This window comes from Heliangelus exortis, chromosome 16 (genome assembly GCF_036169615.1).
Source record: "Heliangelus exortis chromosome 16, bHelExo1.hap1, whole genome shotgun sequence".
In the NCBI taxonomy this organism is placed as follows: domain Eukaryota; kingdom Metazoa; phylum Chordata; class Aves; order Apodiformes; family Trochilidae; genus Heliangelus; species Heliangelus exortis.
Window position 1 is genome coordinate 13,515,889 of NC_092437.1, and position 13,520 is coordinate 13,529,408.

The 13,520-nt window shown below is 51.8% G+C and overlaps 1 protein-coding gene across 1 annotated transcript in view; it reads left to right on the forward strand.

The window, feature by feature from the left end:
- Positions 1-8,074: 8,074 nt before the first annotated feature.
- Positions 8,075-13,520, forward strand: part of MYH7B (myosin heavy chain 7B) — a 28,030-nt gene continuing 22,584 nt past the window's right edge. Inside the window, exons 1-6 of the mRNA XM_071759907.1 lie at positions 8,075-8,246; positions 8,971-9,074; positions 10,779-10,922; positions 11,028-11,184; positions 11,292-11,319; positions 12,640-12,736. Of these exons, the coding sequence (XP_071616008.1) occupies positions 8,150-8,246; positions 8,971-9,074; positions 10,779-10,922; positions 11,028-11,184; positions 11,292-11,319; positions 12,640-12,736 (627 nt within the window). The 5' untranslated portion in view covers positions 8,075-8,149. The remainder of the gene's footprint in view (positions 8,247-8,970; positions 9,075-10,778; positions 10,923-11,027; positions 11,185-11,291; positions 11,320-12,639; positions 12,737-13,520) is intronic.

Here is a 13,520-nt window from a genome sequence, read left to right on the forward strand (position 1 = left end):
ATCCCATGCCTCAGTTTCCTATGTGCCTTTAGATCAAAAAAAAAGCAGCTGCAAAAGCAGCTCCAAGTCTGGAACTGCACAAAGTGCCAAGCCCTGCAGCAAACCCTGTCTGTGCAGGACTCCCTGACCCATCCAACCTGCAGAGAGGCTGTGGGTGGGTTAAGACTCTCTCTGTATACATCACTACACCCATATTCACCTAGAGCACAACAGCTGAGGAGGGTGCCAGGCTCACACACCCGTGCTGAGCTCACACGTGCTGCTCATGCCCTGACCCACCCAGGGTGCACCAGGAAAAAGCCCTGGGCAGGGGCACCCACCATGGAGCATATGAAGAGGAGAATCCAAAGGCAGCTCCCGCCCTGGCCATGCTGGAGGGATTTCTGTAGCAGTGTCTGGTGTTACACTTGTCACCCTCCAGAGCTGCACCAGCACCAGTCACCAGGCCAAGCCAAGAGCCAACTGGCTCTATCCCATTACCAGCTCCAGGAGTTGTCCACGTCACCACAAGCCTCTTAGCTCTGCTTTGAGAGATCTAACTCTGAAATAAAGCTCAGAGATTACAGCTCTTTACTTCACCCACCTCGTCTCCTGGACGCGGGAGTCCTGCTCTTTCCTCTCTGCCATCCCTTTGATCAGTAACTGTGGATTCACACCTTCCTGAGTACAAATCCAGGCTGTGAGTTTGGAAGTGGACTGGTGGTCTTGTCTCCTTGGATAATTTCCCTGCACTGGGAGCCTGCTTGGGCCCCCCACGGGGCAAGGGCTCTTTGTCTGCCTGTTGGGCAAGGGCTGGAAGTGAGGAACCAAGTCCAGGGGTTTTAATGGTGATGCTAAAGGACAGAGTTTACTCAAATAGAAGCATTTCCCCCCTCAGATGTTACAGTGTCCTGGGTCCCCACCCTGAGAAAGGAAATAAAAACTTGAAATTCTAAACTTAGTTGCAAAATATGATCCAGTTTCATTTCAAGGAAGTTGGGAAAAGGTGCTGCCCTGTGCTTGGGAGCTCCCAGAACAAGTGCACCTTGCTCTGACTGGGAAAACTCTTTTTATAGAGAGCTCTACCTTCTCTCCTATTTCTTTTTTCCAAAATCAGTCTGGAGAATGAGAGCTTTTTAAAGTAATCTTGTAGCCCGGGAAGGATTTGTAGCTGCAGATAGCTCATCATCTCTGCTACAGCATTAAGAGAGCTGCAGTGCAGCTCAGAGAAGGTTAAATGATAAAAGAATATGGCAGATATGGTAAGTATTTGGCAGGTTACATGCAACAAAAGATGAACAACACCAACTGGGACATTATCTTTATTGGCTAAAAATAGAGTCCCACAAAGTTTAAAGAAAAGCACTTTATACTTGTAAACCTCTCCTCTGGCTGCTAAAGAGCCTTCAAAGATGGGCTTGGTGGCTTTGGGATGTCGCGTCCCCTTTCAAAGGCTGCCCAGGGCTCAGACAATTGAAACTCAATACCACATCAGCCACCACGGGGGGGAATAAATAGTTCTGACAAGACCCCACTCTTCTAACTCATCAGAGTCTGCTGCATGGATTGGGGATTTAGGGCAACAATATCCCTGAACAGCCATATCCCACACTGGGGATGCCCACGGCACAGCCCAGGCCCCCTGGCCACGCAGGGCAGAGGCACCCCAGCACCAAAGGCACTGGCAAAGCCACCAGAAAATGAGCAGATTTTTCCCCCACGCTGCTGCTGAGCTATGCAGAGGCATTTGATACACTGCAGCTGACGGGCTGGTTGCAGAGCTGGGTGCTTGGCTGCCCCTCTGCTCCCTCAAAGAATTGCTCCTCAACCACTCATGGGCACACTGTGTGCCCTCCTACCCTGAAATGGGGCCAAAAAGAATAAACCCCCCAACTTCACTTTTCCAGCTGCAAAGCAACCGACTTAGCCATGTCTGGTTCCTGGCCAACTCTGCTGCATCTCTGGCTGTTTGTGTGTTGATGCAGACACTCATTTCTGCAGTGGAGTAGTACCAAAGCCATTCATTTGACCCCATGAGCAGAGGGGATGATGTGATGTTTGGCACCAGCCAAATAAAGACAGAACAATGGGGCTATTTTTGTGGAAGAGAGCTCAAAGGGCTCCACAGGAAGGCAAACCTCAAACTGGCCCATCATGTGCAAGAAAAAACAAGACAGAGCTCTTGCACCCTGGCTTCTCTGTCGTATAAATACCAGCTTCAGGCAGGGCATGAAAGATATCTACTGTCCCTGAGGCCTCGTTTTGGTGCAAAATGCTCTGGTAAGGCCAGCAATCTTAAACCCTACCCCCCCCCCTCTCAGATGTGCCTATTGTTTGAAGTGCAGAACAATTGAAGGGTGCTCTCATGGGCTAAAGATAGAAAGGCAGCTGGTGCTGTCCTTTTCCCTGTAACTGAGACTATGACAATGCCTGAGTATTGTCTGCATTGCTGGAGAGATGACATTGGACTCTCTGCCAAGAGAGCATCTAAAAGATCAATGAAACCCAGGTTATTTATAAACTGGTAGTGTCATTTCTTCCCCAAAGTAATATTACTTCCTTAGCTTTTCCACCAGGCTTTTCTGCACTGTGCAGTGCCCGTGGAGCCAGGTATAAATAGCCCTGAGCTGGGCTGTGAGAGGCAGCAGGACCAGCTGGTGGAAAACGAAGCTGCTGTGCTGGACCTGTGCTTGGCTGCACCTTCACTTCCTGAGCTGTGCCCAAGCTTCTCAGCACCTAGATGGGGACCAGTCTGATCCCTTTCTGCTGTGGGGAGAAGGTCTCTGCAGGGCCAGAGTTCCACCACACTGGGGCTTGCTTCCTGGGGAAGCTTTTAGGGAGGTTTAGATCACCCACCACCCAAAATGCCAGGACAGGCTCTGTGTGTGTGGGTCCCGCTGTGCTCAAGGTCACCCTTGGGATGCTAAAGGTCACCCTTGAACCCAAGCACCATGGGACACAGCCTTGCTCAGTGACAGGATACATCTTGTATGGGAAAGCTGCTGTCTGCTAGGTGACATCCCAGAAGAGTGTATCCAGACTAGAGACTGGAAACATGGAATCAGACATGAGTTGAACTTCAGAGAAAGAAAAGCCCACATTGTCTGGTGGGCCGTAGTGAGGTGAGAAGGTCTCCTTTTGTGTGAGGATATGCAGGAACACTGCTCCCTCCAAGGTGTCAGCCAGTCTTAGAGAAAAATCCAAGCCAGATCCCATGAAGAAATCCCACATCTGTTGCCATTGCTCCTTTGTCATGAGAGAGACTGAGCTCTGTCTGGTGTGAGGCTTGATGACCAAGTGTAGTGTTTGAACCTGTAGTGAGCAGAAGGCTAAGTTGGTGGCCCAGGAGAGCAGAACCATGGCCTTCACCAGGCTGAGGAAACACCTCCTAAATCCAAGCAGCAGGTCCTATACAAGCATGGCTGCTTCCATCAGCTGGCTCCTCACCATAGCCCCAGTGTAGCTTCCCATGGAGCACAGGAGAAGGTGCATGAGAAGTGGATAGAGCAGGAGGCTATGAGGGGACCATCCTGGGGACTGACACTGTGAGTGGCTGGTTGTGTGAGCCTGGTGTCATCCTGGTGGGACAGGACTGGGGGGACCCAGGGGTTTGCTTTGGAGGAACCTTGCATGGCTGGGTTGAGCCAGAGGGACACTGTCAGCGTGGCAGTGCTGGCCTGTCACCTCTGCCCATCTCACTGTAAGCAGACATTCTTTCTTGATGGAAATATGCCTGAAATAGCCCCTCCACAGATTGTCTTTATCTAATCAGCTGCCTTTGCTCTCCCCCCTGGTGCATTTCAGGGAGCTGATAGTGGTGATATGTGAAGTGTGGAAACCTCTCGCCAACTGCCCGACACGGAGAGTAATTCTCCTTCCTGCCACTTATCAGAGCTTTCTAATGGGAAACATTCCTCCTGGGGGTCGAGGAGCAGCCAGAGGGTTTCTCCAGAGATGATGGCTGAGGCCTTGGCACCCTCCTGGCTTTTCTGGGCTAGGTGGGAGCTGATCGGACCCCAAAATGCTCATGGAAGGAGCAGCTCTGCAGTCTGGTGTCCTGCCCAGCCCTTGGGGGGGGATCCCCCATCCTCTTCCATCATATCATGGGACACCAACATTGAGCACAGAGCTCTGGGGGGAAGAACAGGGGTGCTTCAGTGGTCAGGGGAGATGATCCATGCTGAGGATGGTCATGCAGGGTTGGTGGGACACTCGGGCAGGCTGTTCATTTTGGGCAGTCACCACCTAAAGCAAAATCCCTTCTGCTCAGGGTTGGGTTTTTTTAGGGCTATTGTGGGAGGTCCATAGGAAGCCTCTGTGGCCACTGTCCCACTGAGGACACCCTGTCTGACCTGTCTGAGCATGGCACAGCTCAGGCCTGGCCAGCAATGATGCTGAGCTTCCTACCACCCTGAAAAACACATCACAAATGCCAGGGCCAAAAGCACCCAGACCCAAAGGAAGTGGAGTTCAGCAGCTGCTGGAGTGACCATTCCACATTTCCCCTTCTAGAGATCTGCTCAGCCTTTGATAGACCCTGCTGGAACCTCTTCAAAGAAGGAGAGAAACTAGGGCGGACAGAAGGAACTGCAGAAGGAATCTCCGAAAATAAAATCACTTTAAAGATAAGGCAGAGGAGGAGGTGAGCAGAGTGTGGGGTGGGTACATGCCCTGAGAAGAATGTGTGAAGCTGGGCCAGCTGGTAGCTCTTGGCCAAGAGCTCATCCCACTGCCAGGGAGCTTATGGCAAAGGTACTTGGCACCAGACCCACCAAAGGCCTCAGGTCCCCCCAGGATGTGGGTGGAAACCTGACTCCAAGCCCAGAACAGAGTGACAGAAGACCATTAGGGTAACCTTAGAGGGACCTGTGGTCCATCAGCACCCGTGGATCTTTAGGACACTGAAACTCTGCAATCTCAGCAGGCTTGTACAGAGGGGCCTCAGCAATGCTGTTCCCTGATGATCTCCCCAGGACAGTTGCAGTAGACACATTCATGGAGTCCAACTCTGCACCAGCTGCTGGCAAACCCTGAGGAGGACCTGAGCTCCTGAACACCAGCCTGGTGACAAAGCACCCACATGGAGTATGGAGGTGAGGGTTTGCACCCCGTTTTATCCTGATGGGATGAAAGTCACCTTGTTCACACTACACACTCCCTCCATGGGACTGTTTTAATTCATGGGGAAGACTGGCACCATGCAAAGCCCTTGCTGCACACCACACAGCCTGTGAAGGCAACTTCAACCCACCCCTGAGCCCAGCCATCCCCTCTGTTGGGGCTCAAGTAACAGGGGACAGGTCTGGAGTCCTCCTGCAACCCATAGGTCTCCCAGGCTGCACTCCAAAGCAGAGTGGGAAGGCAGAGGACCTGCCTGTCAGGGTGTCACTGGGAACCCAGACTCACAGGGTGTAGCACCAAACCTTGCCTGTGTGCTGGGTGGAAGGAGTGATCAACACTGGGGCTTTAGCAGAAACCCCTTCCAGTGCCTGGCTTGAGTGCAGGGCAGGTCCTGAGGCTGCAAAAATCTCTCTGCAAGCTGGGCTGTGTGCCCAGGCTGAAGCCACGTGCCCTAAGCAGCTCCTGATGCTGCTATTCTGGCTGTGACAGCGGCCACACCACATCCAGCCTGGGCACAGCACCCTGCAGCTGATCCTCAATCACCCCATGTCTCAGCTTCTGTGCTCTCAGGAGGAGACAACAACCCCCAAATCTCTGGGGGGTGTGACTGGTACATAATGGGGAACAGCAAAACCCTGCAGCCATGGACCCTGGATCTCCAGCACCACCTTGGTGGAGTTATTCCTCATTTCTGTGTCCCCAGGACATGACCACACATCTGGGAAGCCAAGAGGCACTGAGGCATCTCCAGCCAAGGATGGGGGATGCAGCCACCAAAACCATCTGAGGGGTCAGAAGCTGGAGGGGTGTGAGGGTACCCAGTCAGCCAGCTCTGACAAAGCTTTTCACATGAATCTGTGTTGAATCCAAGCAGCCCACGAGTGTCCCTGCTCCCATGGAGCAGCTTTCTGAGGAGCAGAGCAGCACTGCAGGGAGGACCATGCATCTGAGGGGCTGTGGCCCACCCTGGCAGGAGTTCATGGTCTGGCTGCAAGTGCTGGACTGATCCATGGGGTTCTTTGCCCTGGGAAGGTGGTGCTGGGCCTGCCCTTGACAATGGCACAGCTTGGTCTGGTGAGGGCTGGAGGGAGGGGGGATGAGAACCAAGCATCCAGCCCTGCTTTGCTTTTTAAATGCACTGAAGCAAAGGCAAAGGGAGGAGCAGAGTTGGTGGTGGGCAGGCATGAAGGTCCTTTGGGGAGGAAGCCACGTGGCACGTACAGGCACAGGAATCCTTGCTGTGACTTCTTGAGCCTGGGACAGAAATCCCTGTGGCCTGGGTGAGGGTCTGGCTGGGTCCCATGCCCACCTCAGGCAGCCCATGGTAGTGCTGCTGGGAGAGGAGTTTGCTCTGGGCTGTGGTCACTGTGCTGTACACTGTGTCACTGGGTGCTGCCCAGGCAGAATGGTGAGGAAATCCAGCAGCTCCTCTGCAGTGAGATCTTAAATCTGGTCTAGCCATGAACCAAGCTCCCAAGCCAAGGTGAGAAAGCTCTGGGAACAGGACCTGGAGGTTTACTGTTTTGCAGAGCTTGCTGAGGGCAGAGTTCATCCTGAGCTCTCCTGCCCAGCAGTGTGCCTGACCTGGGGGACTTCTCATGGGCCACCACAGCTCTGGGGAGTATCAGAGCCCTCTGAAAAACCCACTGAGTTTCATTTGCCTGTAACCAGAAAAGCAAATTCTGTGTTTGTGGTGGTTGGTGTTAAATGGTCAGTGGCTGGTGTTGTGGGAAACAAGCTGCGAAGAAAAAGGGGTAGCAAAGCCCAAGCCCGGAGGTCCTTCCCTGGTCCCCTGCTCCTGGGCAGTCTGACCAGGGAGAAACTGAACCAGAGCTGAGTGAAAAGTTGGGATGCTCCAGCTTGGAAAGGCAGCAGCTGCACACATCCCTCCAGGCAGTGGGGAAGGAGCAAAAGGGCCCGTGGCTCAGGTGCAGGAAGGTCTCATTCCTCTGCTCCCCAGCAGAGCAGGCAAGGAGGGCAGGCATGATGAGCTGTGCTGCCTCCCCGAGCTGGATTCTCTCTCTCTGCCTTTGTACTTGCCTGACAATACAGGAGTAAAAATAACCAGGCTGCATTTGCAGAGAGATAAAAGCGAAGTTTGCCTTTTGTGTCTCTCCGGGCAGTGGGACAGCAGCACCAATGGAGTTGTGTGGACATGACACATGGGAATTTCTGACATATCTTTTCCCACTCTGACCTTGACAGACACAATAAAAAGGGGCTTTGCTGCACACACACAGCCACTCCTTCCTATCACCCAGGTCAGTAATAAAGAGCATGTCTGTGTCTGCTCGTCTGCTACTAACCCGCTGCACCTCTGTGGGCTGGATGCTCCCAGGACCGGCTCTGACGGTACAGGGGAGGGTGGGACAGACCTGGATGCAGAGCATTTTTCCTCAGGTCCAGGAACTTTGCTGAGTTTCTGGCTACCAGCAGTGGCTCCGTTCGTGACCTCTGTGGCTTTTCAGAGCTCTGCTGGGCGTGAGATGGGTGTGAGGAAGAGCTATCCGGAAAGCGCTTGTTCCAGGCAGCTGTCACTGAAGTTTTCTACAAGGGGTCTTCCCAGGGATAATCCCTCCAGTCTTGCTTTTATCTTCCTGCAGTGTGGCTCTGCAAAATGGACATGGGTCTTTACAGAGGTTTTGTGTGAGGTACCAGGGCGCCAACCAGTTTGTAGAGCTGGGATTGGGTTTAGCTGAGTTTATCAAGAAAAGAGGTGTCCTGGATGATCTCTGGTGATGCCTAAAATGTGAATGTGGATTTTGACACCAAAGTGGTGCCCGCTCACCCAGCTGGGGCTTACATTGCCAGGCTGATAGCAGCAGAAGGGAAAGTGTTCAGTAATTTATTATAGTCTTTTGTTATAGCTATTATTAGCTAGCATTGTTGTCACTTCTTTTCTCAAGCTCATGGTGACTGTATTGCTCTTGGTAAGCAACCCAGAGGTGGGTGCTTTCCACACAGACTAACTCCTTGTCCCTTCCCTCCTTTCAGCCTTTGGTGTTTCTCCCTCTTTCACTGCTGCTGAGTCTTCCTCCAGCCAGGCAAGATGTCTATGCTGGACATGAGTGAGTTTGGGGAGGCTGCTGAATTCCTCCGGAAAAGCTACACGGAACAGCTGAAGCTCCAGACCATCCCATTTGATGGTAAGACCCTGAGGCAGGTCTCAGCACAGCCCCATGTGTGTGCCCCAAGCCACAGCTCTCTTGGGAGAGCATCCTCTTCTTTTCCCAGGGCTGGTACCTGTAGTGGGGTACTGCAGAATTAGCCCAACCACCCCACCAGCACAGGAAGATCTCGGAAGTAGGAAAAGCAGATTTTTTCACAGTCCCTTGTCTTCTGAGGTACAGGAGGAAGTGGCCCTTCATCTTCCTGAGGGGCAGGAGGGCTGAAGGAGATGGGCTGAGGGACTGGTGGCAAAACCTTCTTCAGCTCTGTTTAATTTAGGAGCTGTACAGAGCTTGCCCCACAGCTCCAGCTCATGCTCTGCCTTGCTCCTCTTAGCTCAGCAAATGAGGAGAGTTTTGCTTGCTTTCACCATCGTTTTTTCATGATAGACTGAGTGCAAGCACATGTGAAGCAGCAGACTTCTGTCAGACTAAAAGATGACCCTGGCAAAGTAAGCAGCTACCAACAACAACAGCAACAACAACAAATAATAATAATAATTTAAAAAAAAAAAAAAAAAAAAAAAGAAATAAAAAAGAAGAAAAAAAAAGAGAAATCTCAGCTCCTATGACCAAGAGCAATAATAACTGTCTTCCTGTCTTCCATGTTACTGCATTCATGTGGCTTTCAGCTGACAATTCAAATGATTTTCTACATTTCAACCTGTTTTGTATCTCCTCTCTCCCTCCCTTCCCTCTGCAGGAAAGAAGCGAGCTTGGATCCCAGATGAGAAAGAAGCATATATTGAAGTGGAAATCAAAGAAATCTCCGGTGGCAAAGTCACTGTGGAAACTAAAAACAAAGAAGTAAGCAAAATACCTCTAATTTTCCAAGGGCTAGCAAGTGTGTGTGGAGGGGGGATATGCTTGATAAGGCCGTATCTGAACCTAGCCAAGCTCTTGCTGATAACCCTTCCACGCCTGGTGATTGATCAGACATGCCCTGAGGGGACACACACCACAGTGTCAGGACACGTAGGCCAATTACTTGCCAAGAGTAGCAGTTCAGCATCCCCCCCATCGAGTGTTTGCTTCCAAACACGGTTTTACTGTGGGAGCCAGAGCAAAGGGGACACTGGGGCTGCCCCAGCACAGCTCCCGGCCACGGGAAGGGCTGCCCCAAAAAGCTGTGCCTGCCCCACCACAGCCCTGGGTGATGCTGAGCTGCTGCCTGACTCATCTCAAAGGTTGAAACAAGAGGTAAGGGGCTGTTTGGCCCATTCTTACTCATTTTAGCCAGGATTTGTAGCAGAGTGAGTGGGGCTGTAAGGAGAAGAGGCAGGAGAAGCTGTGTCTGGTGGTGAAGTTCAGCAGTGGGAGGGAGGCAAAGCAAGTGGCTACCAGCTGATATTTGTCAAGATAATATCCAGTATCAATAGCTGCAAATCAGCTCAATTAATTTTTTTTCCTTGGCTATGGGACTCACATGGCCCCAGAATTTCATTATGCTGGTATAAAACTTGGAAAAGGAACCAGGACTTCCCTGGACAGGAGGTGGTAGAATTTATGGTTTCTATTTCTCAGCTCCTGTCACAGCACTGAGAAGTTATTGTGTGTTGAATTTGAAAGGAGTATATGTGATTTTTTTTGAAAAGTGTCAAGGATTTGGAAAGACTTTTTTGTCTGAAATTGGGAAAAAAGCAAAAAAAAATTCCCTCCTCAAAATTGACTGAGGAGGGGTTATTGATTTCAAAAGTTTATTCTGATGTTTAGAAGATCTTCGGCTTCTATGAACATAGTTTTCAAACCTTTTTTTGCTGTTCCCCTTTTTGGGGAGGCAGGGGATTGACAATTTGCCATGGATTTGCAAAATCCAAAACAGTATTTGCTTTCCCTGGATCAGCATTTCCAGCAGAAAGAGTTTCAAGAGACTTAGCCCCTCCCCTGTTCTTCTATCTACTGCCTCACTTTTTGGCACCCCATAATTCAAAGTCATCTGCACAGAAACTTCTTTAAAAGTTTCATTTAGTCTTTAGTAACAAGACTATTTGCTAAATGCAGCTTCTGCCATTCAGGCAAGGCAGATAACAGGACAGTTTCCCAGTGCTTGGCTTGGTGGGATTAAAGAAATCCAGTTATAAGTCATGGGGTAAAAACTTCAGCTGTTTGCCCAAAGAACCAGAGATCTCTCTGAGCAGAAGACTGTGCTGCTGTGGGGTTTTAGGCTGTGAAGAAGCAGGCATGATGGGGGTGTTGAGTGTGTTGTGGAGTGACATGTTGTTACCCCCCAGCTTGGACACCCCATGGGCTTGGCTGCAGCCCATGGTCCCTGGGGAGGGGATGGGCTTGGGTCTTACTTTTCCCAGCTAGACTTTGAGGCTGGGGTGCTGGGAAGGCTGCCCTAGCCCTGTCACCCCGAAGTGGAGGGCAGGGCTGCCGGGAGCACAGCAGGGACAGAGCCAGCGTTGTCCTCATTACGGGACTGTCAGTCTGTCTGCCTGGCAGATGTGGGGGGAGAGGGCATCTGGGGAGGGTTGGGGTCCATCTGATGTGTCCCTCCTCCTCTGGCAGACGCGGGTGGTGAAGGAGGATGATATCCAGCCCATGAACCCTCCTAAGTTTGACATGATTGAGGACATGGCCATGCTGACCCACCTCAACGAGGCCTCCGTGCTCTACAACCTGAAGCGCCGCTACTCCCACTGGATGATCTACGTAAGGCAGCGCTGCCCACGGGTCACCCCATGGGGTGGGGACGCCGTGGAGCGCCGGGTCCCCCTTCTCCCTCATCGACTCTCTTTCCTCTCTCCCTCCCCCCAGACCTACTCAGGGCTCTTCTGCGTCACCATCAACCCCTACAAGTGGCTGCCTGTCTACACCGCGCCCGTGGTGGCGGCCTACAAGGGCAAGCGGCGCTCCGAGGCCCCCCCGCACATCTACTCCATTGCTGACAATGCCTACAACGACATGCTGCGCAGTGAGCCCCGGCCTCAGGGGTCACCCCCATCCTGGGGAGGGCTGAAATCACGGGAAGGGGGTCTGAGGAGGGTGGCACTAGCCTAATGCATGCTTCTTCTCTTCCAGACCGTGAAAACCAGTCCATGCTCATCACGTAAGTACCCTCTGTGCTCCCACACCCGCCCCTCTGTGCTGCTCCCCCCAGGGCATCCCGGGCAGGCACCCCCAGGAGGGTCCCCTCAGGATGTGTCTCTTGCCCTGCCCTGGCAGGTCTCGGTCCCTCTGTCCTTTCCCGCCACCGTGCCAGGTGACAAAACTGCCCCTGCACCCACCCTGGCAGCTGCCGTGAGCCTCCTCGGCCACCTCTGAGGAGCGAGGGGGGAGGAGAGATGGAGGCCAAGGCCAGAGGGAGATGGTGGCAGTGGCTGGAGAGGCAGTGATGGGGGAGGAGAGTGATGTGGGAGGGTATAGGCCAGGTTGATTTCAAGTGACATATAGATAAGGGCTATATAAAGGACTCTAAAGGACCCTACACCACTGCCAGGAGCCGCAGACATTTTTAGCCTCGGCCATACCCTAATTAGGAAAGGCAGGGGCTGCTGAGGGATGCTTGGCGTGTGTCCGGGCCTCCCAGCTCTCTCCCCCCCCCGGGCTCTTTGTGATCTGGGATTACAATGGGAGAGCTCTAACTTTAGGGATGAGCTCAGTGGGGCCCTCCGGCCACCTGCACCCAGCACAGGGCTCACCCACCCTCACCCAGGCAGGCTTCACCCCAGCATGGTGCCACCTCCATCTCCAAGACCACCCAGCAAAGCTGGGCGTGCTGAAACTGCTGGAGAGGGAGCAGGGGAGGATGGATCCTGGCTGATCCCCGACAGCTGAAGCCCTGGGGGCCAGGGTCAGACAGCATTGGTGGGTGACAACACCTCCTGCCATATCTGGGGTGGGCAGCTGACCCCTCACGGCACCTTCGAGGAGGAAGGCAGAGCCTAGGCTTGCAGCCAGAGGACACGGCGAGGATGGAGCTGGGTTTCACTCCAAAGACAAGCCCCAAAACCAGGCACCCACACTCCCAGGATGGAGCTGGGTTTCAGTCCAAAGACAAGCCCCAAAACCAGGCACCCACACTCCCAGGATGGAGCTGGGTTTCACTTCAAAGACAAGCCCCCAAACCAGGCACCCACACTCCCAGGATGGAGCTGGGTTTCAGTCCAAAGACAAGCCCCCAAACCACGGCACCCACATCTCCAGGCTGGAGGAGACTGAGGGCACCCTCAAAGATCAAATCATTGAGGCTAACCCAGCTATGGAAGCTTTTGGCAATACCAAAACCATAAGAAATGACACTCTGGTGTCCCTCTGACACTTTGCTTCTCTCTCCTGGCACGTTGAGTGGGGTGGCAGGTTGGCAGGGTCTCAGTGTGAAGTTTTGCCTGTTCTTTGCCTCATGTCTGTGTATTTCTGTTACTCCAAGCGGAGAATCTGGTGCTGGTAAGACTGTAAACACCAAGAGGGTCATTCAGTACTTTGCCATTGTCGCAGCCTTGGGCGACACACCGGGCAAGAAATTAGTAAGACCCTCTTTTGAAACAAGTTCTTGCTGTTTTCTTCCTTTCTTTATTTTTTTTTTCCTTCTTGTTTTTCCCCTCCCCCTTTCCTCTTCTTTTTACTTGGTTTTTGTGGTTTTTTTTTTTTCTTCCCTCGATTTTTTGCATTTGGAAGCGTGTTTTGATCTGACCCACCCAGGGCTTGGCTTTCCCCTGACTTTTGAACAAGCAAGGCTTGAAATTACTCTGCACAAGGTGAAATGGGTTTTTTTTAATGCGGCTGCTCAGTCTGTGCAGCCTAGAAGAGGTGCTTTAGGTGCCCTCTTTATCTTCTCTTCCTCCTTTAACACCCCACAAATCTTCTTATGGAGCATTGAAAGAATGGAGTAAACCTGCCATTTCCCACCTTGCCTCTTTTAAGCCTTGCTTTTCATCCTTTTCTCCTTTTTTTTCTCCTCTTGTTCATTTTGACCCTTTTCTACTTTCTGCTTTTCTTGCTCTTGTTTTGATTCTTGCATTTCTTTGGTGCTGGTTATTTTTGAGCTGCCCTTGCAATTGCTTATTTATTCTTGATTTGTTGAGGCTCCAGCCTGCTTTTCCCTCGTAGATGCAAACTGGCTGCTTTAGGTATCAGCCAAGCAATACTTCAGCATTATCTTCTTTACTCTTCTTTTGGTTTGTATTTAACTGTTCTTGCTTTTTGATGCATTTCTTTATTTTCTTGAGCTAATCTATTTAACAACTTTTTGGCATCTCTTACAAATTTTAATCCTCTTATTTTTTTTCTTGGACTTTTTTTTTTTTTTGG